The 25,371-nt window shown below is 40.8% G+C and overlaps 1 protein-coding gene across 12 annotated transcripts in view; it reads left to right on the top strand.

Annotated features, from left to right (window-relative positions):
- The window catches only part of ADCYAP1R1 (ADCYAP receptor type I), a 156,292-nt gene that overhangs the window by 95,550 nt on the left and 35,371 nt on the right, over positions 1-25,371 (top strand). For all 12 annotated transcript variants that reach the window (XM_054634063.2, XM_077186441.1, XM_054634036.2 and 9 more), the window contains 7 exons: positions 6,384-6,419; positions 7,036-7,077; positions 8,831-8,934; positions 9,899-9,996; positions 10,973-11,105; positions 13,864-14,017; positions 20,348-20,408. In XM_054634063.2, the coding sequence (XP_054490038.1) occupies positions 6,384-6,419; positions 7,036-7,077; positions 8,831-8,934; positions 9,899-9,996; positions 10,973-11,105; positions 13,864-14,017; positions 20,348-20,408 (628 nt within the window). The remainder of the gene's footprint in view (positions 1-6,383; positions 6,420-7,035; positions 7,078-8,830; positions 8,935-9,898; positions 9,997-10,972; positions 11,106-13,863; positions 14,018-20,347; positions 20,409-25,371) is intronic.

Below are 25,371 nucleotides of genomic sequence, written 5' to 3'. Positions count from 1 at the left end.
GGATTTATTCAAAGGCCTCCATGGATGCACCTTGGGCAGCACAAGAGCCCAGCCAGGGCTGCACCCAAGATGAACCAAAATGGCCCCAAAATGCACCAGCGCTCCCGGGCTCTCTCCCTGGGATCAGTTCTGCTCCATTTGCATCTTGCAGTTCATTGTCCCATTCCAGCTTTAGCCCCTGCAGTCCCACCCTGCTTGTTTTTCTCTCTCCAGCCCACGGGGTTTGTGCTCTGGGGCTGAGATTTGGATCATTTGTCCTTGGTGCCCAGCTGGAGCAGGAATTGTTTTGTCTCCCTGTGTTGTGCAGAGAGCTCAGCATGCCCTGATGTGAAGCTCAGACCCACACACTAAAGCAGCACAGAATCTGAAAAATAAAAAAGCTGAAACCTGAGGCATCACCAGGTTGCTCCAAGCCCCTTCCAACCTGGCCTTGGGCACTTCTAGGGATCCAGGGGCAGCCACAGCTTCTCTGGAAAACACAAAGAGCCATAACAAAGGAGCTGGGATGGTTGGATAATGTGTGTGTGGGGCTGTGTGTGTGTGCAGGCACAGGACTGGCAGAGGGCTGATGTCCCTTCTAGGGACACAGCGGGCAGGGTGTGGAACCAGAACCCGTGTGGGGAGCTCAGAGAGTGCAGAAAAGCTGCTAAGTAGCCTGCTGCTCCTGACTGTGGCTTTGCCAGCCTGCTGAACAGATTGGTGGAGCAGGAGAGCAGCAGGCAGCCACGGGGAGGGCAGAGAGGAGGCTCAGCGTGGTGGATGCCGCGGAGTCGGGCACGAGAACTCGCACAACCACTACAACTGGTTTATTTTGTATTTAGAAATTGAATGTAAAACTTCTAATCAGTGCTATATAAAGCAGGAAAGAAAAAATTAAACTCCTGCCCAGCCAGCTTGCTGTCCACATAGCTGGACAGCAGAGAGGAGGCTCAGCGTGGTGGATGCTGCGGAATCGGGCGCGAGAGCTCACTGGTTTATTTCGTATTTAGAAATGGAATGTAAAACTTCTAATCAGTGCTATATAAAGCAGGAAAGAAGAAATTAAACTCCTGCCCAGCCAGCTCGCTATCCACATAGCTGGACAGCAGGATAACAAGGGGTTGTAAATGTTTCCCACATCCTCTCCCTGCCCCAGTGGCTGCAGTTTCTGTAGGGACACAATGTGATGTAAAACCAGTGCAGGATCTGCACATTGATCTTAATGCTGTCAAAATCCAAAACCTTTTGGAGAATTGCCTTTGTGGAGAAGCCCTCCAACCCACAACACAGAGATGAGAACAACAGGACTATGGGAGAAGTGTGGGCAAGCCAATTCGGGACTGAAGAGCTTTGGAAGCCTTTCATCCCCTCCTGCCCCGCCACTAATAAGGGACAAACGCTGGAACAAAAGGGTTAAATGTGAGTTGTGTTCAGATAAACAAAGCCACAGGAGGCCAGGCAGGTGGAGAGCAGCCAGCACAGATTTGGCACCAAGGAGGAGATCTAAAAGGCTCTGAGGCTCATCGTGCACAGGCTGGTTCTTGGCTTCAGCTTCCCCATCTCTGTCCACTTTAAATCAGGAGCAACTGCTGTCAGCGAGTTTCTCATCAGTTGTTGCATAGTGAGGGGTGAATAATGAGTTCTGGGTCTCAGTAAATAAAAATCAAAGAGGAAAGTCTGATAAATGTGCAAGAAAAGGGCAGGAAAGGTCTGGGTCTCTGCCACCAACTCTGTGGGGAGCCATTGGCAAGGCTTTGGATTTTTTTTTTCCTCCCTCTTTTACCTCTTCCTGCAGAAAACAGAAATAAGAAGTATTGTCATTACTTGGTCTTTAGAATTGGTAATTCAGCATTCTGATAGATCTTCTCTAGGAACTCTGAGCAATTCTACAAATAACATCTAATTATCAATGTCAATTAAAGCATTAATTGTAAATTTGCTTCCCAAAGAGTGACACTTACTTAAGTCTGGTCAAACAGCAAATAACACAACCTGTCAATACACTGAATAAACCATCCTGAGTCGAGGAAATCAGCAGCTTCCTCAGGAGTCTATTGACTGATAAGACGAATTATTGATTTAATAAGTGCTGTTCTAAGGCACTGTTTTGTATCTGCTGTCATGTCCATATTTCATAGTTTGGATTTAACTACATGTGAGAAGCACAGATGTCATTCAAATAAGTCATAAAATTGTGATATTTAAGATGTTGCCATGATGAAATAATAGAATTATGGAATGGTTTGGGTTGGAAAAGATCTTAAAGCTCAACCAGTGCCACCCCCTGTCCTGGGCAGGGACACCTTCCACTGTCCCAGAGTGATCCAGGACCCACCCAACCTGGCCTTGGGCACTGCCAGGGATCCAGGGGCAGCCACAGCTGCTCTGGGCACCCTGTGCCAGGGCATCACCACCCTTTGAGTAAAGAATTTTCTCCTAATACCCAACTAAACCTGCCCACTTTCAGTTTAAAGCTGTTCCTCCTCCTCATGTCTCTACATGCTCTCCTCAAAAGTCCCTTGTAAATGTAACCCTTGAGTTAAACCCCGGAAAAATGTGTTTCCAGTGGAATGCAGATGAGAATCATATTTTATTTATTCTTCATTTCTGAGAGAGCAATGCATTTTATTAGACCATTGCATAACATATTAAAGGGCTTTCTCTTCTTCATCAGTGAAGTCAAACACACCCATTTCTCATTGTTTGTGTCCTAAGAGTAGGAAAACATGAAGGTCTGTGGGAAAGCCCACTCAGTGAGGGGCCCTGTGGTCCTGCCCACTCCATCACTGACAGCAGAGAAAATTTACTGAGGTCACTCCAGAGTCTTAAAGGCACTAAGGTGAAAATATAACCCAGAAAAACAATGTTTGGAGGTAATATTGGGAAAAATGAGAGTGTGTCTGGGATTCCTTACAACCCTTTAGATGCAAGGTCAGGTCTATGCAAACATGTTAAATGTTGTGCACAAAACAAATCCATTTGAACTCCATTTCGTTCACAGGCATGTGAGGAAGCAGCACCAATGCCATGGATTTCTGTCAAATAAATATCCATATTTTCCTGCAGGATACAGAAACTTGCACTGTCTGAGGGCAGGGCAGCAGCTGCAGTGTGCAGGAATTCAAAGGCATGCGGTGGCTGCATGTTTCCTCATGTCCTTTTATATATATATAAATATATCTGTTTATATCTATAAAATATATCTGGGTTTATATATAAAAATATATCTGTTTATATATAATATATATTTTACATAATATATATGTTTATATAAAATATATATTATATATATTTATATATAAATATATAATTTATATATAAAAATATATATAAATACATATATTTATAAAATATATAAATACATATATCTATATGTATTTATATATTTTATATATATGTATATCTGTATAGATATATAAAATGTCTATATATATAATATATAAATATAAAAATATATACCATATATTATATATGTGTTTATATATTAAAGTTTAATATTATATATTATATCTGTTTATACTATATGCTTATCTATGTAAGATATAAATGAAAATATACATCTACATATATTTTAATAGATGTATATATCCATATATATTTTATATGTGTATTAATACATATATTTAAATAATTACATAAAAATACAAAAATATATCCACACACCAACAAATATAATTGTATATATGTTCATTTTATCCCAACACTCAATAGATGAACTTTGACATTTTCTTTTGTAATTCAGGGCATGATGTTCAATGTAAATCTAATTAACTTCTTAGTATCTTAACTTATTAGTGAAAATTGAGTTGATGAATCAAGCCTAAAAGCCTGTACAGGCAAATGTTGTACTGGAACTTTCTTCAGTACATTAGGTAGGACTGAGAGATAGAAATATATGTGAATAAAAGGCTTGCTTGCTACTACAAATCAGAAAATTAATGTTGTTAGACAACTGAATCCCTTCATAATGTCCAAACAGAGTGAAATGTAATAATAATTTCAGTATATATACAAAAATATTTCTATAACAGGCCTATTCCTTTCAGAAAAAGTACACTCATGTGTTTTAACTGTTATTATGGATGTCATGAAATTAAAAATTAACTAAAATTTATTATTTTAATATCAATGAGACTAACTGCTATCTCTGTTTAGAATTAAATAATGATAATTTTTATGTCATGCTTTTTAGATTGTAGGGAAAAACTAGCTGCATTCAAAACATTTAAATTTAAGAGAAATGTCTTTTTTACAGCCATCACTGTAATAAGCAGGATGTCAGGAACATCAGGCATCAATCTACATAATACTGGCCTGGTCTTTCTCCAGAAAGAGTTCTGCACAGTTTTAAGGTCAAATTACAAATAATAAACTCAAACTGGATTTTTATGAGGTTTTGGGGAGATTTTCTGGCATCTTTTTCTACCCTGCTTGAATGGGTCAGTGTGAGGCACAGGCTGCTGAGCTGGGGGACCTCACTCAGGGGACAGGTTCCATCAGAGCTGCTGGCTGGAGTGGCAGATGCTGTGAAAAGCACCGTGAAAGAAGTGATAAAGGAGTGGTGGTTTGCTCTTTGATCCTCTGATACGCCCACAGATAAAAATTGCCACACCACAACCTGACATCCATGTTCTGAATTCAGATTTCAGCAACACATCCTGATTTTAGCAACAGATTCCTAAAATTGAGCTACACAGCTGCTAATAAACCTGGGGTTGGGTGGATTGAGGAGGATGAAAAGGTCTCCCCAAACTATTCTGCAGAGCAGAATAGAAAAATATTCTATTATTTAATATTCTAATATTGACCATCACTGAACCCACCACACCATCCCTGATATTCTGCCAGGAATGTGGAGCATGGGCTCAGCTCTGCTGCAGCATCTGCCAGCTCAGCTCTGTGCAGCAGCTGAACCACCCTGGCTGCTGGAAAATGTTTGCTCAGAGCACTGGAAACACCTTCTCAGAATTTAGAGATCTACCCAACATCTGCAAACACCCAGGAATTCGAGTCACAGAATATCCTGAGCTGGAAAGGACCCACAAAATCATCCTGTCCCTGCACAAAATGCCAGCCTGTGCATCCCTGGGAGGGGTGTCCAGTCACTCCTGGAGCTCTGCAGCCTTGGGAATGTGACATTCCCTGGGTCAGTGCCTCACCACCCTCTGGGCAAGAACCTTTCCCTAAATCCAGGCTAAATCCTCCCTGTGGAATCCTGGGAGCAGCTGGAGCTGGGCAGAGGAGGATGGGGACTGTGGGTGTTCTCACTGTGGCTTCCAGGATCAACCCTCCATTGGTTGGATGTGTAGGATTGATATTTAATAATCCATCCAAAGTCACAATACAGCCTGCCTGATGTTTCAGATGAGTTTTCTATACTCTCACCACCATTTTCACATCAAACCCTCTTTTTTATGTCTTAAATGGTATAAAAGCACATCAGATTTACTTTAGAGAAGACACAGAAATCAAGGAATTTTCAATAATTATAAAATAAACCCCCGGCATTTTTTGCCATGCTGAAAAGCCTCCTGTTATTATTTTATTTCTTTAGATGCTTTCTCCTTTCCCACAGGATCAAAATCAGTCTTTGTTTGGATTTCCCTTTTAACAAAACCCCTTTTCCTACAATTTGGTGAAGGTTTTTCCAATCCCTAAATCAACATTTGACCACTGGGGTTAAAAGGGGACCAACCTGAAGGCCTGTGGCTGCTCCAGAGGATGCAGAACTAAACTGAAGTGAATATTTCACCTGCTGTAGTGGTCAGCGAAGTGCTGGGAAGGTTTTTTGAGAGTGATTTGCAGCAGCTCCCTGAGGCTCCTCTGTGCACGGTGCAGCAGCTCCACTCCCTGGCTCCTCCTGCATCCCCAGCTGAGCCAGAACCCACCCAGGGTCCAGGAAAATCTGATTTCAGCCCAAATTGGATTAAACATTGAGCACAGGGGGTTGGGAGGTTCGTTTGGCATCATTCCATCTTTTTTTTCTTTTTTTTTTTAAGAACAAAAGAAAGGGAGATTTCTAATGTAAGCCCATAGTTTTATCTTTTCCCGTTGTGATAGTTGTGGTTTTAGGATCTTGAGCAGCATGGGTTTGGAAATGTGTAAGTCTTTCTTACATCAGAACATTCCCCTAAAAAATAATAATTAAAAAAAAAATCCCCAAAAAAGCTCCTACATCCATTTTTCTTATTCTTCCTAGAGTCTGATGAAACTTCATGAAACCAGATATTCAACAATATTCCATCTTCTGAAAACCTTTTTCCACTCATAAATATGCAAGATTAATACTAAAATAAAGATTTAAACCTGCAGTTCTCCTCTTTTATGGGAGTCAAACTTTTATCAAAATTAAATTGCAACCTGTTATCATGATGAATTAATTATTTTCATTCTTCTAATTTCAGGTTGGGAAGTGGATAATTTGGGGCAAACCCATGCAGGTAGGAGCCACTTCTGCTGCCTATGTCCTCAGTACTTCTGTTCCCCAAAATGGTGTGCACATGTTAATTTCGGATTATTAAAAAGTTGTCAGTGTATCAACAATTATGACAATGATACATTGGTACTTAACTATAACACTTGCACAAAAAGTGAAATTTAAAATCTCGTAAGTCTCTGTGAATCAGTGTGATTTTATCTAAAGCCACAAAATTATGCTACCTTATTTAAATCAATTAATTACTGCTCTTTGTCATTGATGGATGGAAATAATTTTTCATTAATTCTCTGAAAGCTGGTCATATTTAAATACCTGAGCATTATAAATGTAAATTCCTATAGAAACCATATTTGACTTCTATATTTTTACAATCAAGTTTGCCCCTGTTTATTGTCTGTTTTTAATCCTAAATTTAGAGGTTCAGCTTTGATTTAAACTCTCAAGTAAAGCTGTGTTTACTTCCTGAGAAGACAGCACCAAGTATTTATTGCCTTTGGGCCTGATCTAAACAAATAAAAATCAATTGCACTCCATTCACTGCTTTCCACTGAGACCAGTTTGGGCTCTAATAGAAAACACAATCAAAACCATTTCATACCCAATTTCCACTTTTCTAGGTGATTATGACCTGCTGGAAAGCACAGCCCAGTCTCTCCTAGGTAAGAAACAAAACCATGGAAATTCTTGTCTCACTTTTTATTTATCTCTCTGTTAAAAAGGAAGCTCTCAGCTTTTTTTTTCCTGCAATTTTGGTATCATTTTCTAATCAGTTCTAATTGTTATGACATATTTTCTGCTCTGTTACTTCTAGCAATATTAGGAAAATTTAGCCCTCCTCTATTAAGCCTTGCAATCTAAGGAGTGTGCTGCTATAAATTATATCTACCTGCTTAACAGTAATTACTAAATAGTGTTAAAAGAAGTCAGCACCATGATTCAGTGCTTTTTTTTTTCCATAGGAGACTGGGGATGAATGTGCAAGAGTAATTTAACAAAATTTGCCGAGTAATGCAATGTTCTTAAACGAATGCTGTGATTAAAGAGATATTCTGCTGCATGGATGGCAAACAGATTCTCTTAAATAAGGTTAAAAATAAGGTTATGAGAGACTAAACTGCTCTGAGAATGCAAAGCAGCACAACTTTAATAGCAAAGAGCAAATTCAAAACTTGGAGATTTCCATCAGTTTTTGTCAAGGTGCAACTGAAACTCCAAAGAGTGGGGTAATTTGATAAATTGAGGCTGTTCCTTTGTGCTGGAGAGGAAGAAGTGCAGCAGCAGCCCATCCCTAATTTTTTGGGAAAGCCCTTGAGCTTTGGAAAGAATAATGGAGCTTCAAAAGAGCCCCACAGGGGCTGTCCTACCTCAGGCAGCTTTGTAGGTAAAATCTCCTGAGGGTCAGGAGATTCTTCCTCTTCTGCCCCCAACTCTTCATTCCTAGCATGGTTTTAAAGCCTAAATTTATCAGTGAAACCATTTAGGAGCTGCTTCTTACATGAGATTAGCCAAAAAAATTACAGTATTAAGCCAATATTTGCTTAAAATTAAGGTTATAAACCAGGATTGGAATAATTAATAGACAGAGGAAAGTGAGAAGCTCTGAATTCACCAACTGAGGTCAACCTGGGCATATGGAGATGGAAAAGAACACATTGCCATGAAGACAGGGAGAAAACAAAGGAACATGGACTGGGAATTTCTCTCCCAGTCTCAGTTGAGGCTGGGAACTGAGAAATTCCCAGTCCATGTTCCTTTGTTTTCTCCAGGCCCTTCCCACAAAGTCACTCTGAGATCAGAGCCTGGGCTTGGAGATAACTGAGTGGAATGTGATTTATCTGCCTGCAGGAGAGCAATCGAGCTGCCTCTCCATGGATATATAACCCATGGTTATCTGAGATAACCCACAGCATCCTGACTGGCTTCCAGCACCTGGACCAAAAAATCGTCTTAGTCTGGTGTTTCTCACCAGTCCCATGCATGTGTCTCAGATATAAACCATTAAAAATAGCACAAAGGGCCTGGTTTCAATCACTGGAACTCCTCTTTGCCCATGTGGAGTGGAGATATCTTCATCAAAGATGGAGTCACCAGGTGCCTTTTTGAAAGAAATGGACATTTAGCTGATCCTTGGTTTAGGAACCTTCTTGAGAATGAGATTTTTGGTGGCCTGGAGACACTGAATGTACTAATTAAATATTTTTTTGCTCTCTGGTGACCAACTGTAGTAATACCCATGCCTGTTGTAGGACTGGATCATTAAAGACATCATTAAATTTCCAGAATTAAATCTATGGACAGGCAGATAAACAGAGCTTCCAGTAGAACTGTAGGGTTTTCTTAGCATCAAGGGGTGGCAAGGGATGTCCTGGGGTTTTTTCTTGGGATGTGACATTCCCACCTGCATTGGCACAGGGGACATCAGCAGGAATTGCACTGAAGATGGCTGGTCTGAACCTTTCCCTCATTATTACGATGCCTGCGGCTTCGATGAGAACGAAACAGAGTCTGATAACCAGGTGGGAGTTAATCTCATAATTAAAACAAATCAAGGGGGGAGTGGGATTTGCTCTTTGTCCAGCCTCTGGTCATGTTCTGATTTGATGATGATTAGAACAAACAATCAGATGTACATAGGTATGGGAATAAATCAATGGACTCCATTTCCTTCATGGTGGAAAAAGCCCATTCTTTATTCACATAACTCCTTTTTATGCAGTTTTTCAGACCTTGTGTGGGACTCCAATTGGTCAGTAGCTTTCTTGCCACTTAACTTATTGGTTAGTAACAAGTTGTTATTCTGTATTGATTGTTCACTCAAACCCCTGGGGTGTATGTGCAGGAAAAGTTGTTTGTGAGAGATGGTTTTCATTTTTCTATCTAATGGTGTATACAGGTGCCAGTTGTTTTTCACCCAGGAATATGTTGAATATGTTGTTGTTTGTTATGTTAACAAATTGCTCACACCAGGATTGCTTTCACATGGGAACTTGCAAAGTGCCAGCTTGCCTTAGAACAGGCTAGCCAGAGTAGGCCTGATTATACAAAGCCTTTCTTTATGATTTTTCTCCCTTTACTGCAACACATGGGTATAAAACTGTGAAAAGTGAGATCTGAGTCCTTCCAGGACCTGTGCTGAACTTTTATAGAAGATGAGCTTTTAGTGTTGATGTAGCTTGGAACTTCTAGAATCACAGGCTAACCCTCAATTCCACCCCTGCTGATAAAGAATCTCTTAGCCAACTGTTTTGTTTTTTTTTACATATACTTATAAAAAAATATAGATAGCCTTTGATAGCTCAGTGATAAATAACCTCAGGGTGCGCAGACCCAGCTGCAAAGCAGAGCTTGATGCGCAGTGAGATCTCAGAGGAAATGAGGAGAAACCAAAGACACAAATCCTGCCTCTGGTTCCTCCTGCACGTTGGCAGCTGTGTGGCTGTGGATGAACCCTTTAACCCTGTGTTTTTTTTGCCTCCCAAGGATTACTATTATCTCTCAGTGAAGGCTCTGTACACGGTGGGATACAGCACTTCCCTGGTTTCCCTCACCACTGCCATGGTCATCCTGTGTCGCTTCAGGTGAGTGGGGACAGCAGCAGGGAGCTGCTCAGGCCCTGCAGGAAGGAAGATGTAGCTCAGCTGCCCCAAACTGAGTTCAAGGTTTTATCTCACCAGAGGTAGAATGTGGTATTTGCTGCGCCCCCAGAATGAAGGAGGAATTGATGTATCTGACTCCATGTTCTCAGAAGGATTATATTATATTATATTATATTATATTATATTATATTATATTATATTATATTATATTATATTATATTATATTATATTATATTATATTATATTATATTATATTATATTATATTATATTATATTATATTATATTATATTATGCTATACTAAAGAATAGAGAAAGGATATAGATAGAAGGCTTAACAAGATACTAATGAAAAGCTCATGACTCCTTCCAGAGTCCTGACACAACTGGATGGTAATTGGTCATTAAGTAAAAACAATTCCCATGAAACCAATCAAACAACCACCTGTTGGATAAACAATCTCTAACTACATTCTAAAGCAGCACAACACAGGAGAGGCAACCAGATAATTCTCTGAGGCTTCTCAACTTCCCAGGAGAAAAAATGCTGGCAAAGGGATTTTTCAGAAAATGTGACAGTGACAGTAGAATAAGAAGGGGAAAATCCTTTAGCTGAGTTGCTCCCAGCTTCGACGCACTCCAGAACTTGCATTTCAGCATAGTGTAACTGCAGCAGGAGAAGCTGTGGGTCTGGTTTATGAAACTTCACAAGCTGCATTGGGCTTGTTCTGTTGTCTATTTTATGCTTCTCTGCATCCTTTTATGAGAAAATCCCCAAATCCTCCTTTTTCTCAGACTTAGGGGCAGTACTAACACAGTCTTGGCTTAGATGTTGCTGTTCTTAGTACCAAGGTGCTCTGGCCAAGTGTGTTCAGGCCCTATGTGGCATTTCCGCAAAATAAAACTATTTTCTTCTTTATTTCTCTTTTTGCCCCCACTTCCTTCCTCTTCCCTCTCCAGGAAGCTTCACTGCACTCGGAATTTCATCCACATGAACCTTTTTGTTTCGTTCATCCTCCGTGCAATATCTGTGTTCATCAAGGACGGGGTTCTTTATGCTGAGCAGGATGGAAACCACTGCTTCATCTCCACGGTGAGTCCAACTGAAACCCAATCCTTTTCCTTCACTTTTTTTCAGCTCAAGATGACAAAAAGCAGTGGGGCAGGCAGCAGTCTGTGGAGTATCATGAGTTATTAGGGGTAAAGGTAGTTGGTGTTTAATTTCCTCCCAGTTCTCAGCCAGACTGGATGTTTCATGTTGTGATGTCACCAGCGTCCTTCAGAACAAACCCACAGGTTTTATTTTCTGACTCTGCCCTGATTGTTCCTCCCTTTTCCCAGATCTGCTCAATGATAGGTGGGATGAGAGCAGACACAAGCAATTTCCTTCATCTGAAGGTCTGGTTTTTCTCCAGAGCTTCATTTGTTCAGGATGCCAGCAGAGTCACGTGTGAACAGGGTGACCATTCAGACACAGAGAATACACCTGATGGCCACACTCAGAAAATCATCAGCATTACCCACATCTTCATCTCTTAAATATGTAGCTTCCTGCAGAGAACTCTTTCACTGATGCATTTAGCATTTATTATGTGTAAATCCCAATTCCTTTCGCATTTAAGGCTAGTATTTGATATGATAAATCAGCTCACTGGGTGTAATTATGATAGAATTACAAACTGAGCTCTCCTTTATCCATCCAGTTATGAGCTAAACTCCTTGTGAGTCACTTCCAGAAGGCAAGTGCAGCTGTGGAGTTTCTTAGTCAGCCTTTTCTTTGTCATTGAAACTCTCAATTCTTCTCCACAAGAAAGCTGAAGCCATGTTAGGTCTATAGTTTGCTCCTGCCGCTCTTCCAATGGCAGCATCTGCCTCTTTGTTTGGAAACACTTAAAGCATAAAACACATTAAAATCAGCCATTTTATGACCAGATCTTCAGCCTGGGTAGAGTTTCCTTGAAGAAACTCAAGAACTGATGGTTTAAACACCTTAGTGGTAGATTTGGCCCAGGGGATGAAGTCAAAGTGGGAGCCAATCACTGCCTCCAGCAGGAGCTTCCACTTTATGCAGAGATTCTGCTCAGATTTGTCAGATTATGCCCTGTTTCCTCACACAAAACACCAAGTTATCAAATTATACCCTTTTCTAACTCAAAAATAAAACAACTAAAAAGCATTTTAAAAACTTTTATTCTATTTTCAGTTTCATGTAAAAAGTAAAACAATGCAAATATTATAATTCACACCATCACAATTAAAAGCCAACTGTTTCCTAATTAAAATACATTATAAACATGTCTTAACCTATCAACTTTTACCACACTATACTATAAAAACCTTAAAACAAACCATCTAAAATTATCCCTCTTAAATCCTTCTACAACTTTCAGAATTCTATTTCTCCAAAATATCTAATCTTATTTACAAAACTACCCTTTAAAACTTATTTCTAATTCCATTTCTCTCTCAACAATATCTATCCTCTTCCATAACATTTCTAAATCGACATTTCTTATCTCAAAATTTACATGCTAATTCACGCTATGTAAATCTTCTACCAAACTTTAACATCTTTCTACAAATTCATCTTCCATCCTGTGTAAATCTTCTATCAAACTTTAACATTTTTCTACAAATTCACCTTCCAGTGGATTTGTTGGAAAATCCTACTTTTGTAGGACTAATGGCTTCTCACTGGGGTGCAGCACTGGAAAGGCCAGTGTGTCCCACTCTCACAGGGTAGAGCTTGGTTGCCCCCTTAGGCCTTTGCCACAGAATCATTTAGGGTGAAAAACCCTCTGAAATTGAGTCCAACCATTCCCAAGCACTGCCAAATTCACCCCTAAACTGCATCCCCAAGTGCCACATTTCCACATCTTTCCAACACCTCCATGCATGGTGACTTCACCACTGACCTGGACACTGTTCCAGTGATTGACAACCCTCTCAGGAGAGAAATTTTCCTTAATATCCAAAATAAACCTCCCCTGATGCAATTTAAGACAATTTCCTCCTTTCCTAGCATTTGTTACCTGGGAGAACAGACTGACCTTGTTACCACCTCCTGTCAGGGAGTTGTAGAGAGCAATAATGTCCTCCCTGAGCTTTTCTCAAGCCTAAACAAACTCAGTTCCTTTTTTTCAAAATTTTTATATTCTATTTTATTTTTTATTCTATTTTAATTTTATTATATTTCTATTTTAATTTTATTTATTATTTATTAATTTTTAATATTCTATATTTTATTTCTAGTTTTCATTTTTCTTTAGTTTGCTGCTTCCCCCTCCTGTCCATGAATGAAAGCTTCCATCTTCTTTTTTTCAGCTGATCACTCAGCCTCCTTTTTCCTCACACTTACTTCCATTCTCTGTCCTTGAGTGACAACACTGATGATGGATGGCAAAGTGCAATTCCCAGCTGCACACAGGAGGGTTCATCCTTTCAGATCCCACTCTCAGGGCTTTCCACAGTCATCCTGCCATTTCACATCCTTCTCTGGCTTTCTCAGTACACAACTGGCTTTTTTCTTCTCTGCATTTAATCCTGGGAGGGGGTTTAAATCCAGCAATTGCTGTTCACTGGGGCTGTGAGCCCTCAGCAGCACAGGATGTGCTCAAGCTGCTCTGAAATGCTCCTTGACTTCTTCCCACTGGTAAAATTGGCTTCCTCCCCACCCAGGCTTTGCTGTCTAAGTGATACCTGCCATTCTTCACCTTCTTTAAAACCTTTACCATTAAAAGTATGTAATACCAGCCCCAGCTCTTTCCACTGAGAGATCTGGGGAGGCTGAAAGCATTTTTCCTGTTAGGCCTAAGCAATGCAGAAATAACTTTGTTCTCAATCCCCTGCAGGTGGAATGCAAAGCAGTGATGGTGTTTTTCCACTACTGTGTCATGTCCAACTACTTCTGGCTGTTCATTGAGGGCTTGTACCTCTTCACTTTGTTGGTGGAGACCTTCTTCCCAGAGAGGAGATATTTCTACTGGTACACAATCATTGGCTGGGGTAGGTGGCACTTCTTGTCTCCAACGTGTCTTGGTGTGCAGGATGGCTCCACAGACCACGGGTGGTATTGTTGTATTTGTGGGGTGCCCAGACAAGGAAAGGAATGATGAGTCTGACCCCATGATCTCAGAAGGATAATTTATTATTTTTACAATACTATATTATATTAAAGAATGCTATACTGAACTATACTAAAGAATACAGAAAGGATAAAAAGATAATAATGGAAACTTGTGACTCTTTCCAGAGCCTTGACACAGCTTGACTGTGATTGGCCAATAAATCAAAACAATTCACATGAAACCAATGAAACAATCACCTGTTGGGTAAACAATCTCCAAACCACATTCCAAAGCAGCAAAACACAGGAGAAGCACATTAGATAATTAATGTTTTCCTTTTTCTCTGAGGCTTTTCAGCTTCCCAGGAGAAAAATCCTGGGTGAAGGGATTTTTCCAGAAAATATGACTGTGACATGGTAGTTTCATGTCAGGTTTCAAACTATAATTTTAGTCTTGATGATGTTGAAATTATGTTGGAATGATGTTGGAATTCGAAATGCAAGGAACTCTCAGAACTTTGGAGCTGTAAGCCAAACCTTAAAACAAAGGATTTGAACTGAGGCACAGGATTTGATCTGAGACCTTGGAAAAGACTTCCAAACTTAGGTGTGACAGAAGCAAGAATGTGGATTTATAGTTTAAAGCAGACACATATTAAGGTAAGGAAAGTTTAGCATTTTAGAGTTTAAGATATATAATAATAAAAGCAGTTACAGGGCTAAACAAGGGGTTTAGAATGCAGAACTGTAGGTTTGTCTATCATAACATGATTGGCTAAGAAACACATGGACCCATGCTTAAGGAACATATGGACCCATGCTTACACTGTAGCATGGGTCCAAAAGACAAAATATTTAAGGATTAAGTCAAAAACATAAATATCTTTGTGGGCAGGGTTTTATTGGTCAATAACTCCTTAAAGGGTCCTGTGACCTTCTGAGCCATGCAGTGAAGATGTGAGCTGAACTCACCCTTCCTGCCTGTGTAGAGGATAAGAAAAATAAACTGCATCATCAGAAACAATTCAAAGGTCCCATCTCAAATTCCTTCCAAAATTCCCCACAAGTGAATTATCACAGCATAGAATTACCACTGCAGCCCAAGCTGTGTTGTGATTTTTTTGTGTGAATAGAGTTGCACTGAAATCTGGAGGACACCACATCTCTTGCAGAGGTGTAATCTACAACAGAAAATTGCTTCCTGCAAGATAAGATCTTAACATCAACTTCTTCAGCATAATCAAATCTGCAAGGCTAAGTCCAGTCTATTTTCTAAGGCTTCATTCATGCCTTTCTTTCAGATAATAACTAAATTGAAAATGGATCCAAAGGGTATTCACATCTGCTTATCCTACCTGGATGGGAAATAAAAACTTGCACTGGGAAGGAACAATATTTATTTCAGAAAAGCCAGTTAAATGATGATAACCATGATAATTATTTTTCATTCTGGCCTTCTGGATGTAAATTGATTCCTGTGATGTGTTAATGCAAGCAATTCTTTGCAGCTGTTTTTTGTGCAGAAGTCAGATGGTGAATGCAGAAGAATACATTCATTTAAAATGTTCCCTGAGAATTTAAAACTTGATTTTTATACTTACAGACACTTTTGAAATAGAAATAGTCCTTTATATTCACGTTTTGAAATAGAAATAATCCTGTATATTCATGTGTAAAATCTACACACAAACCCCATGCCTTAAACTACTCTCCTTTGAAAAAACATTCTTATGTAGCCTGAACCTTCAAGAAATCAACAGATGGTATTGGTTTTTTTTCCCTCCTGAAGCAGCTGTACACAAACCAACATTTTCATCTGCTGGCAAAGACTCCTCACAGAAGGGAGAGAAGGTTTTCAGAAGGTTTAGAGGTAGAGAAGGTATGGAGAGAAAGGAGTTAACAAATTACCATAAATAATCTGTGCCATAAAAAGGCTGTTGGAAATGGATGGTTACTGGAAAAGGCCTTTGGGAAAGAAACTGTTGGAAAAGGTGTTCAGGGTTCCTTTGTACCCTCCACAGCTGTATAATCACATTATAGCTGAGAGAAAAATGTGTTTCCAAGGAGAAATTGGAGGTTACGTACGTGGAAATCTGACAATTAGAAAAGAAAGCAATGCAAAATTGCAATTTGTAAAACCTTTGTAACCTAAACATAAATCAGAGGTTGAGTTCCTTTAATTAAGTTTGCACAATTTTCATATCTGTGGACTTGTCTGAATGTGAGAATATTGAAAACCAGCTTATATTAACTAACTTCAGTATTTTTTAAATCAGTCCTTGTATTGAATAAACTGCCCAGCTGGATGAATTCTCTAATGCAACCTCAAAATATTTTGTTTTCAGTCGAGTGCCATAGATAATAACTGGCATTAAATTAAACACTGAACTTCACAGAATCCCAGAATGGTTTGGATTTGAAGGGACATTAAACATCATCTATTGCACCCCCTGCCATGGGCAGGGACCCCTTCCACTATCCCAGGCTGCTGCAAGTGTCCAACCTGGCCTTGGACACTTCCAGAGATCCAGGGGCAGCCACAGCTGCTCTGGGAATTCCATCCCAGCCCCTCCCCACCCTCCCAGCCAGGAATTCCCAATTCCCAATCTCCCATCCATCCCTGCCCTCTGGCACTGGGAGCCATTCCCTGTGTCCTGTCCCTCCATCCCTTGTCCCCAGTCCCTCTCCAGCTCTCCTGGAGCCCCTCCAGGCCCTGCCAGGGGCTCTGAGCTCTCCCTGGAGCCTTCTCCTCTCCAGGTGAGCATTCCCAGCTCTCTCAACTTTTTTCCCCAGTAAAGGGGCTCCAGCCCTTGGAGTATCTCTGTGGCCTCATCTGGGTTGATTTCAGCAGGTCCATGCCCAGCTGGGATAGCTGGGATAGCTGGCCCAGGTCCAGCTTGTGTTAGTGGGCACAACACCCCAATCACTTCAGAGTCAAAGCAGCATCAGCAATATCCATTAATAACTCTCCAGATTTGGATGGTTCTGGTTTATTTATTTTTTTAAACACAATTATTTTCTCATCTCACACATGTTTCAGCTGGACTCACATTTCCCCTGATCTGGTGGGAACAATTGGCAATTTGCAAAGCCAACAGAGGCACTTCCAGACTTTTGGATTCCATCCCTGGAGAGCAAAAGCAGCCCCTGAGCTCAGGGCTGGCAGGGAGGGAATTGCACTGAAGCAGTGAGAAAGAGGAGCTCAGCACTTTGCAGCATCTGGATGTTGATCTGTTTCTCTAAATGTGCTGAGACCTCAGTGTCCTCATCTTGAGGGATTAATGAGAACTGCATATGGCTCTGTTGATCCAGGCAGTTTTGCCTTCCTAAATCTGCAATGTGCTGGTGAATTCTCTGGATGGACTGCTGTCTTCCTGAGCTCTCTGCTAATGCCTGCTCGTAATGATGCCTCAGGTTTTAGCTTTTATATTTTCAGGTTCTGTGCTGCTTTAGTGTGTGGGTCTGAGCTTCACATCAGGGCATGCTGAGCTCTGTGCACAGAGCAGGGAGACAAAACAATTCCTGCTCCAGCTGGGCACCAAGGACAAATGATCCAAATCTCAGCCCAGGAGCACAAACCCCATGGGCTGGAGAGAGAAAAACAAGCAGGGTGGGACTGCAGGGGCTAAAGCTGGAATGGGACAATGAACTGCAAGATGCAAATGGAGCAGAACTGATCCCAGGGAGAGAGCCCGGGAGCGCTGGTGCATTTTGGGGCCATTTTGGTTCATCTTGGGTGCAGCCCTGGCTGGGCTCTTGTGCTACCCAAGGTGCATCCATGGAGGCCTCTTAATAAATCCCTGCTTTATTCTTTAGCTCTGTCCAGCCTCTGCTCTGGGTCAGCCTCCACAAGGCATTACTGGGACAGTGGGAGGTGTCCCTGCCCATGGCAGGGGTGGAATGAGATGATCTTGAAGGTCCCTCCCAACCCAAACCATTCCATGATTCTGTGGTTCTGTGATGATTAGAAGCTTCCAATCAGTGCCCTCCACAGTTGTCTGTTTTGTTTTGTTGCTTTTTTTCTATTTATTTTGTGCACTGTAAAAGAAATGCAGAACTTCCCTTAGAGGAACACATAAAGCTTTTATGCTGATGAGGTGAATGAATACCAGGTTAGACAGCACAAGGTGCTTCTCTGGGCAGCAACAGCATTATTTGGATAGAAAAAATACTTCCTGGTGTAATAACTGGGCCAAATGACCAGATAAAAAACCAGACTTGGTTCTCATAATTCCAAAATTTGTCAGGAGCAGACCTGGGAGGGAAAAAAACCAACCTTCTCTCTCTTATAACTTACTCTGAAATTCCAGTTGGAGCGCTGGTGCATTTTGGGGCCATTTTGGTTCACCTTGGGTGCAGCCCTGGCTGGGCTCTTGTGCTGCCCAAGGTGCATCCATGGAGGCCTTTTAATAAATCCCTGCTTTATTCTTTAGCTCTGTCCAGTCTCTGCTCTAGGGCAGCCTTCAGAAGACATCACTAACTTAGGGCAGCACAAGTCAGTAAGAATAAATATGAGCCTTCAGGGCTTCTCTGTTTCCTATCATTTCTCAGAAGCTGAAAAGGAGGAGATGGAGAGATAGAAATCTTTTGATGTAAAGAAAAGTAGTGTGAAGATATGTACATTCATACAGCAGATGGTTCAAAGCTCCAAGCTGATCTGAAACATGGGCTTTTTAAATGCATTTTTATGACACATTTAGTTTTAATTCTGCCTTTCTGCACATTTTACAGATTTGGAATACTATTCATAGCATCAAAGTTTTTATAGAGGAAATTAAATAAAACATGAGACTCATGTTTTATAGAATCAAAGAATGGTTTGGATTGGAAGAGACCTTAAAACTCATCTCATTCCCACCCCCCTTCCCTGGACACTTTCCACCATCCCAGGCTGCTCCAACCCTCATCCTTGGACACTTCCAAGGGCACCCACAGCTTCTCTGGGCAAATATCTGATATTTAAAGGTTAATTTGCTAGAATTAAAATTAAAGTTTGATATTTAAAAATTAATCTTAACTCCTTTAAGGGAAAAAATGATTTTTCTCAGTGTTTTCTAAGTCTTCACCTGTGAGAAAAGCTTCAGACTTCGACTGAAATTTAATATGCATGATTTCTTCTCCCCAAAGCCTGTCATTTTATTTCTTTATATAATTTTCCTTTCAAATTCTTCTCTGTGTGGTTGTTTGAAGGAGGAGGGCACCATCAGCCACCCAGGTCTAACAGGGATATTTTTATTTCTGATGGTGGGAATTTGATTAGACAGAGGCTCGTCTAAGTGGTTCAAATGACTGATTCATTAATGTGGCAGCAACACAGCCTTGCAAAATGTATTAAATATAATTGTTCCTGTCAACTCACCACAGTCTTGTTCACTGCTGGGAGCTGAGGTTATCAAGGTCCTTGTTTTGTTTGGGTTTTAGCATTTCATTTTTCCAGTGGTGCCTGAACAGATGTCAGCAGTTTCTTAGTCAAAGATTTTATTTACCTTACAGTGGAGATCCAACTTACCCAGGGTTGTCTTGCATAAATACATTATTTTATAAAGATATTTCCACTGGAAAAAAAAAATCAAATTTCTAGGATTTTCAGAAAGGAAAATAAGTCCAGGTTCTCAGTGAGTTCTTAGTGTTTCAATTAAATTTACATTTTACATGCATTTTTTGAAAGTGAAGAAATGTCTGAAATAGGAATTAAATCCTTATTCCAATACTCTTTTTTTGGAGTCTGTTGTTTTGTTCTGGTATTTTTTTAATGGAAAAAATTAAATAGTCCTGTGAGCAGAGGAAACTTCTCATCTGTGAATAAGTAAAGAAAAACCAGTTATTTACACAGTACCAGAGAAAATGCAACATATGTAAATCATTTTCAACAAAACCTCTGAAGAATACACAGAATCCAATAATGCCATTCCAGCTCAACATCTGGCACTGCAATTCTTGCATGATTCCAGTAGCTCTAGACATGGATGTGGTTGATCCTCCTCTGTCCAGACCTTGTTTTATTCCTCATTCAGCAAGACACAGCAAAGCACTGAGCAACAATGGCCTGGCACAGCATCATTCTTTCCTGCTCCCAGTTCTGCTCCTACAACCCCACCCCTGGCTGACAGGGATGTTCCTGGAGCTCTGAATTAACTCAATGAATTGCTTTATGCCATGCACAAGTGCTGTCAGGAAACAAAACCTCAGTGGAGAGGTTGCATAAATGATCACTGATGAGTATCAGGTGTGTCTGGACTGTTCATGTGTCACTGTCTTGTCCTCTGCAGGTACCCCAACGATTTGTGTCACTGTCTGGGCAGTGCTGAGGCTCCACTTCGATGACACTGGGTAGGTGTTGCTGTGTGGGAAATGGTTCCAGGTGCATCCAGCACCATGGCAAGGGTGCCACAGGAGTGTGGTGATTGGAGAAGAATCACAGAGTGAAAGAATCCTTGAGGTTGGGAAAGAGCTCCAAGGTCACCAAGTCCAAGCTGTGACTGATCCCCACCTTGTCCCCAGCCTAGAGCACTGAGTGTCACTTCCAGGAATGGTGTCTTGGTTTGAAAAGCCAGGTTCTGCTGAGGAAGGCAGGAGCCTGCCCTGAAATGGAAAATGTAAAGCCCCTCCCTCCAAATTGTTGTCATTTTGAAATTAAAAGGCGCTCAGGCAAAAATGTGGGAATAGGAATAACAGTTCTTTATTAGGAAAATTAAAAATACAAATGTAATAGTGCCAAAAAAAGCACTGCCAGAGTGAGAAGAGGAGCTGTCCCCTGTGTCAGGGGGTGGCACAGCCCCATCCCATGGGGGCTCAGCCCTCCTGCAGTGCCAGCTGTGGCTCTGCTGGAGCAGGGATCCTGCACAAGGGGGGAGTTTTCCTCTGCAGCTCCAGGGCTGCTGCAGATGGGCCTGGGCTCCCTCTGGCCATGCAGGGCAGCAGAAGCTGCTCCTCTGGAAATGCACTGGGCAAAGGCTGCTGGGCTGGGCCAGGCTCAGATTGGATCCAGGGAGGAATGCTTGGCTCCTCCCCTGGGCGGAGCATCTCCCCATGGGATGCTGGGATTGGATCAGCCCTGCAGGGACACTCAGTGGCCATGGACAGCAGAGATCTCCTGCAGGGAGGATTGGCTGGGGGAGAGAGAAAGAAAAAACTGCCCCATGGACAGAGAGAACTGCCCCAGCTCTGACAGATGGGAATAGAATACCCCTATTTCCAACCTAAGACACATGGGGACTCCAAACCTCCCTGGGCAGCCCCATCCAAAGTTCAAAAACTTGAGTGAAAAAATTCCTCGTGATGTCCTGCCTGAACCTCCTGTGGCACAACTTGAGGCCATTTCCTCTTGTTCTGTTTTCTCCTTTCATTTCTTACATCCATTTGTGTACTAGCATAATTTAGGTCCAGAGGTTGAAGTACTTTTCTGTTCACAGAGTTACAGTTTGAGGTCTGTGCCACCACTGCAGTGGGGAATTCCTAAAAGATTCAGGTATCAAACCCATAAAAGTGCAGCTGACCCCATTCCCTGCTCCATTAATTTACTGGAGTCCAGGATATGGTTTGTGTCATCTTACAAGTGGAATCCCACGTAATTCTCTGCTTTTTTTCCCACTGATTGTGGAGGAAGATGAAGGTGATGAGCTCAGCTGTAGAAATTATTGGAGATAGATCTAGTGCAATGAAGGAAATCTGCACAAGGCATTGCACAAGGCTTTGATTTCCCAGGGCAATCAGGAGTTCAGCTTCCCACTGAGGAGGGTTTTCCATGAATTTTTCAGGGGAGATGAATGGAGATGAAACAGAAATCCACATTCGGTCTTCTATGTGGAAAAAAAAATAAATCATAAAGAATTCAAAAGGGTGGGTCTTTTCCAAATGGTCTCTTTTGGTAGAGAAAAAAAAAAATGCAAATATCCTGTTCTGAGGTACCAGAAGGAAAAGCTGCTCCCAGAGCTGGAGCACCTGCATATTTTCTGCTCCCATAGAGCAGCAGGTGTGGCAGGTAGGAATGGATGTGTATTTACACCCTGAAAAGACAAACCTGGCAATGCTTTTTCATGAGAGCTATGCTTGAACTTGGTGAAATGTTAGAAAAAGTGAGGCAGACTGAGTAAAATTTCCAAAATCAGTCAGTGGTTCTTTGAAAACACAGAACTGAGGGAAAGGCACTTCGTACCAAAATCCCATTTCCAAGTCATTGAGGCTTACGCTTTAATTTTGCCTAATTTGGAAATACCTCGATGCAAAATTTCCACAAAACTCTTTGTTCTGTCTGGTTTTCTTCATCCTTGTCCTTTCAGAATCTCTCTGGAAAGCAAATAAAGCCTTTCCTCCACTGGGGATGCCAGTGCTGTGACCCAATGTTCTATTTTGACATTAAGACAAATTAAATCATTTATTTCCATGCAAAACAAGCCAGAAACCCCTGTTGTGTCATTATTAGGATTACAGCACTGGCCCTGAAAGCACTAATTTCTCTTACAAGTCCAAACAGCCCTTGCATTTTGCAGGTAGGGAGAACGTCTCACAGAAGGAAAAAGAAGAAAAAGAAACAAAAAAAAACCAAAGCAACCAAAACCATTTCTGTTATTTAGAGAAGCTATTTAGCATGCAAGACATTTAAACAGGTTCTAGCTGAGACTGCCAGTGGTTACTTTTTAAAAATCAGCCAGCATTGTTCTGGGAGTGAGGGAGAAGCCAGCATGAGCCCGAAAACGTTGTGGAAATTACTGAACTGGAAAACCACAGTGGCAAAGGCATGGACTGAAATACAGGCTCAGAGCCTGAGCCCCCTCCTGCCTGTTCTTTACAAAACTGGCAGAGCTCCCTCGAATTCAGCTCCTGACTTCCATCCCTGTAAGTGACAGGATTGAGGAGATAAATGCAGCTGTCTCTTGATCCAGAGCTCTGCTCCTGGTTTAAGTGGAGTTATTCCAGTCGTGCGCCAGAGATCAGACTCTGGCCTCTGCAAATGGAAATCACATCCCTTCCCCAGCCCCCTGGCTCCCTTCCCTTCATCCCTCCTGGAAAGGAATAATAATAATAATAATCTTTTCATCTTGCACTGTAGGGAAACATCTGACAGAAATTAGGGAGCTTGTTTACAGAGTGCAGAAAATTCCAAAAGTTCTGTCGTGCATTCCCACTTTTTTTTTTATCTGAGGAGAAGATGGTGGTTCCTTCCCCCACATTTATCCTGTAGGTGTCATAGGGACTGGACATCCTTGAAAGTCCTTGAAAATCTCTGTGTGAGATTGATCTGATTCGTTGTTCACATGTACAAGGTGGAAGTTGGGAATTGACCTCCTGGAAAAACAGGGGAGTGGTTTAAGTGGAAGAAAAGGTCAAAGAAGAGGAGATGAAAAAAGCAGAGAGGTCTAAGAAGAGGAATTTGTAGGGGATGATGCATCAGAGTGCACATTTAAAGTACCTCAGTGTGGGGAAAAAAAAGCCCAAAACAACCTCCAAGGTCCTTTTTGTCCCAGCCAGATTCTGGGATAATTAACTGGGCTGGTACAGTCCAGATAACTGGAATTAGAGGTGGATTCCCACCTCTGTAATTCCTCATCCCTACACAAATTGCCATACATCAATATCTACTTTTACAGCTAAATTAATAATTAATAATTTGCCCAGATTCTTCCAACATTGGTCAATTCACTAAAGTCTTTCAGGGCAGATTCAATGTCCATCATAGGGAGGTTGAGCTCTGAAAATAATGGGCAATTTTCAGTGGACAGCACCTAATTTATAAATGCATGAAAAGAATATAAAACAGAATTGGTGATTTTAGGTCCATACCATTGTTGATCACTGACAAAAAGACTGATTTCCACACTGTGGGTGAGGAGACCCCTCTGAGCATTTATCCCCTTTCAAATATTTTAAGTTGGGCATCCAAAGTGAGATAACTGGGAAATATTGATTTGCTCTTGGAAAATCTCAGTCATCAGCCCCTTAGATTTTGGGTGATTTCAGGTTTTCATGCTGTGCAAACAGAAGCTAAAATACATAATTTAGTGTAAATTTTCTCACTTCTCACCAGCTGTACCATACAAATCCTTATTGTTGGTTTTATGGAAATCCAGTAAAGTATTGTCCATCTGAAATGAATAAATATTTTTCAACTGAAAAGAATGAAAAGAATGAAAAAGAATGAAAAGAATGAATATTGTTCAACTGCAAATATAAATTTAAATGAAATGTCTAAACCAGGCATCACTCAGGCATTTGGGATTTCTCTCACACACCCTTTGATGATGGGATTTTAGCTCTGCCTCCACACTTTTACACATGTATGTAGTTTTGTTTGAAGGTTTTCACTTTTCCCCCAGATGCTACCACACAACCATTTAAATGACACTGAAGTTGTAGTAGGCTCTCATGAGACCAGCAGTGTTTTATTCCTGTGTGTTCTTCCCGATTGTTTTTTTTGCATTTGACAAATGCACCATGACAGCCTCTGCTGGGACTTTGGCTCATTTCCCAGTGGGAAAGAAAAAACTCCTTCTCAGAACTGCAAGTACAATTTAGACAGATTTCCGTGGTTTTTATATTTTTTAGAGAGAAAATCGGGGGAAGAAAGTGGAGGCAAATGAAAGATAATTTTTAGTTGACAAATTCTCGATGACTTAAAAAAGTCATGAAGACATTTCTCAATAATAAATAGTAGACATTATAATAGTGTAGCAGGGCCTGGAAAAGAAGATTATTTTCATTATTTTTCTAGCTCTAAAAATGTATATTAACATTAAAAGTCTCTTTTAATATAAGCCATATATTTGAATATCCAAGTGCACCTGTGTGAAATAAACTTCTGCAGAATCCTTTGGTGATTTCAGAAGAAGATTCTAAATTTTGGGGTATAAATGTCATTTTATTTATGATTACTCACTAGCAACAGCTTAACAAATGAGCTGACCCCAACTGTTGCCCAGTATTTATTTGATCCTTCTCAGATGAATCCTGGATAGGATTTGCAACCCAATGACTGGAAAATCATTCCAATATGTGAATACAACCAGGATCTTGGTGTACTGGAAATGTGTAAAAATCCTTGTGTCAGGGCCAGAAACCAACGTTCATATCTGTTAACCCTGGAAAAGTAAGTGAGACATCAAACTTTGGAATAACCATCAAAAAAACCCTGATCCATTGACTTATCTATTTTTCTTTGTTTTTGAAGGGACAACTTTAGGGTTGTATTATTGACACAGAAACACACTAATAGGGTTTTGCCAAAATATCTAAGCTGTTTAATAGGAATACCATCAAAACTGCCACAAAAATACTTATTTTACTTCCAGATGATTGT

This window comes from Agelaius phoeniceus, chromosome 1 (genome assembly GCF_051311805.1).
Source record: "Agelaius phoeniceus isolate bAgePho1 chromosome 1, bAgePho1.hap1, whole genome shotgun sequence".
Lineage (NCBI taxonomy): Eukaryota > Metazoa > Chordata > Aves > Passeriformes > Icteridae > Agelaius > Agelaius phoeniceus.
The sequence above is the reverse complement of the archived record's forward strand: the minus strand, read 5'-3'. Positions and strand labels throughout refer to the sequence as shown.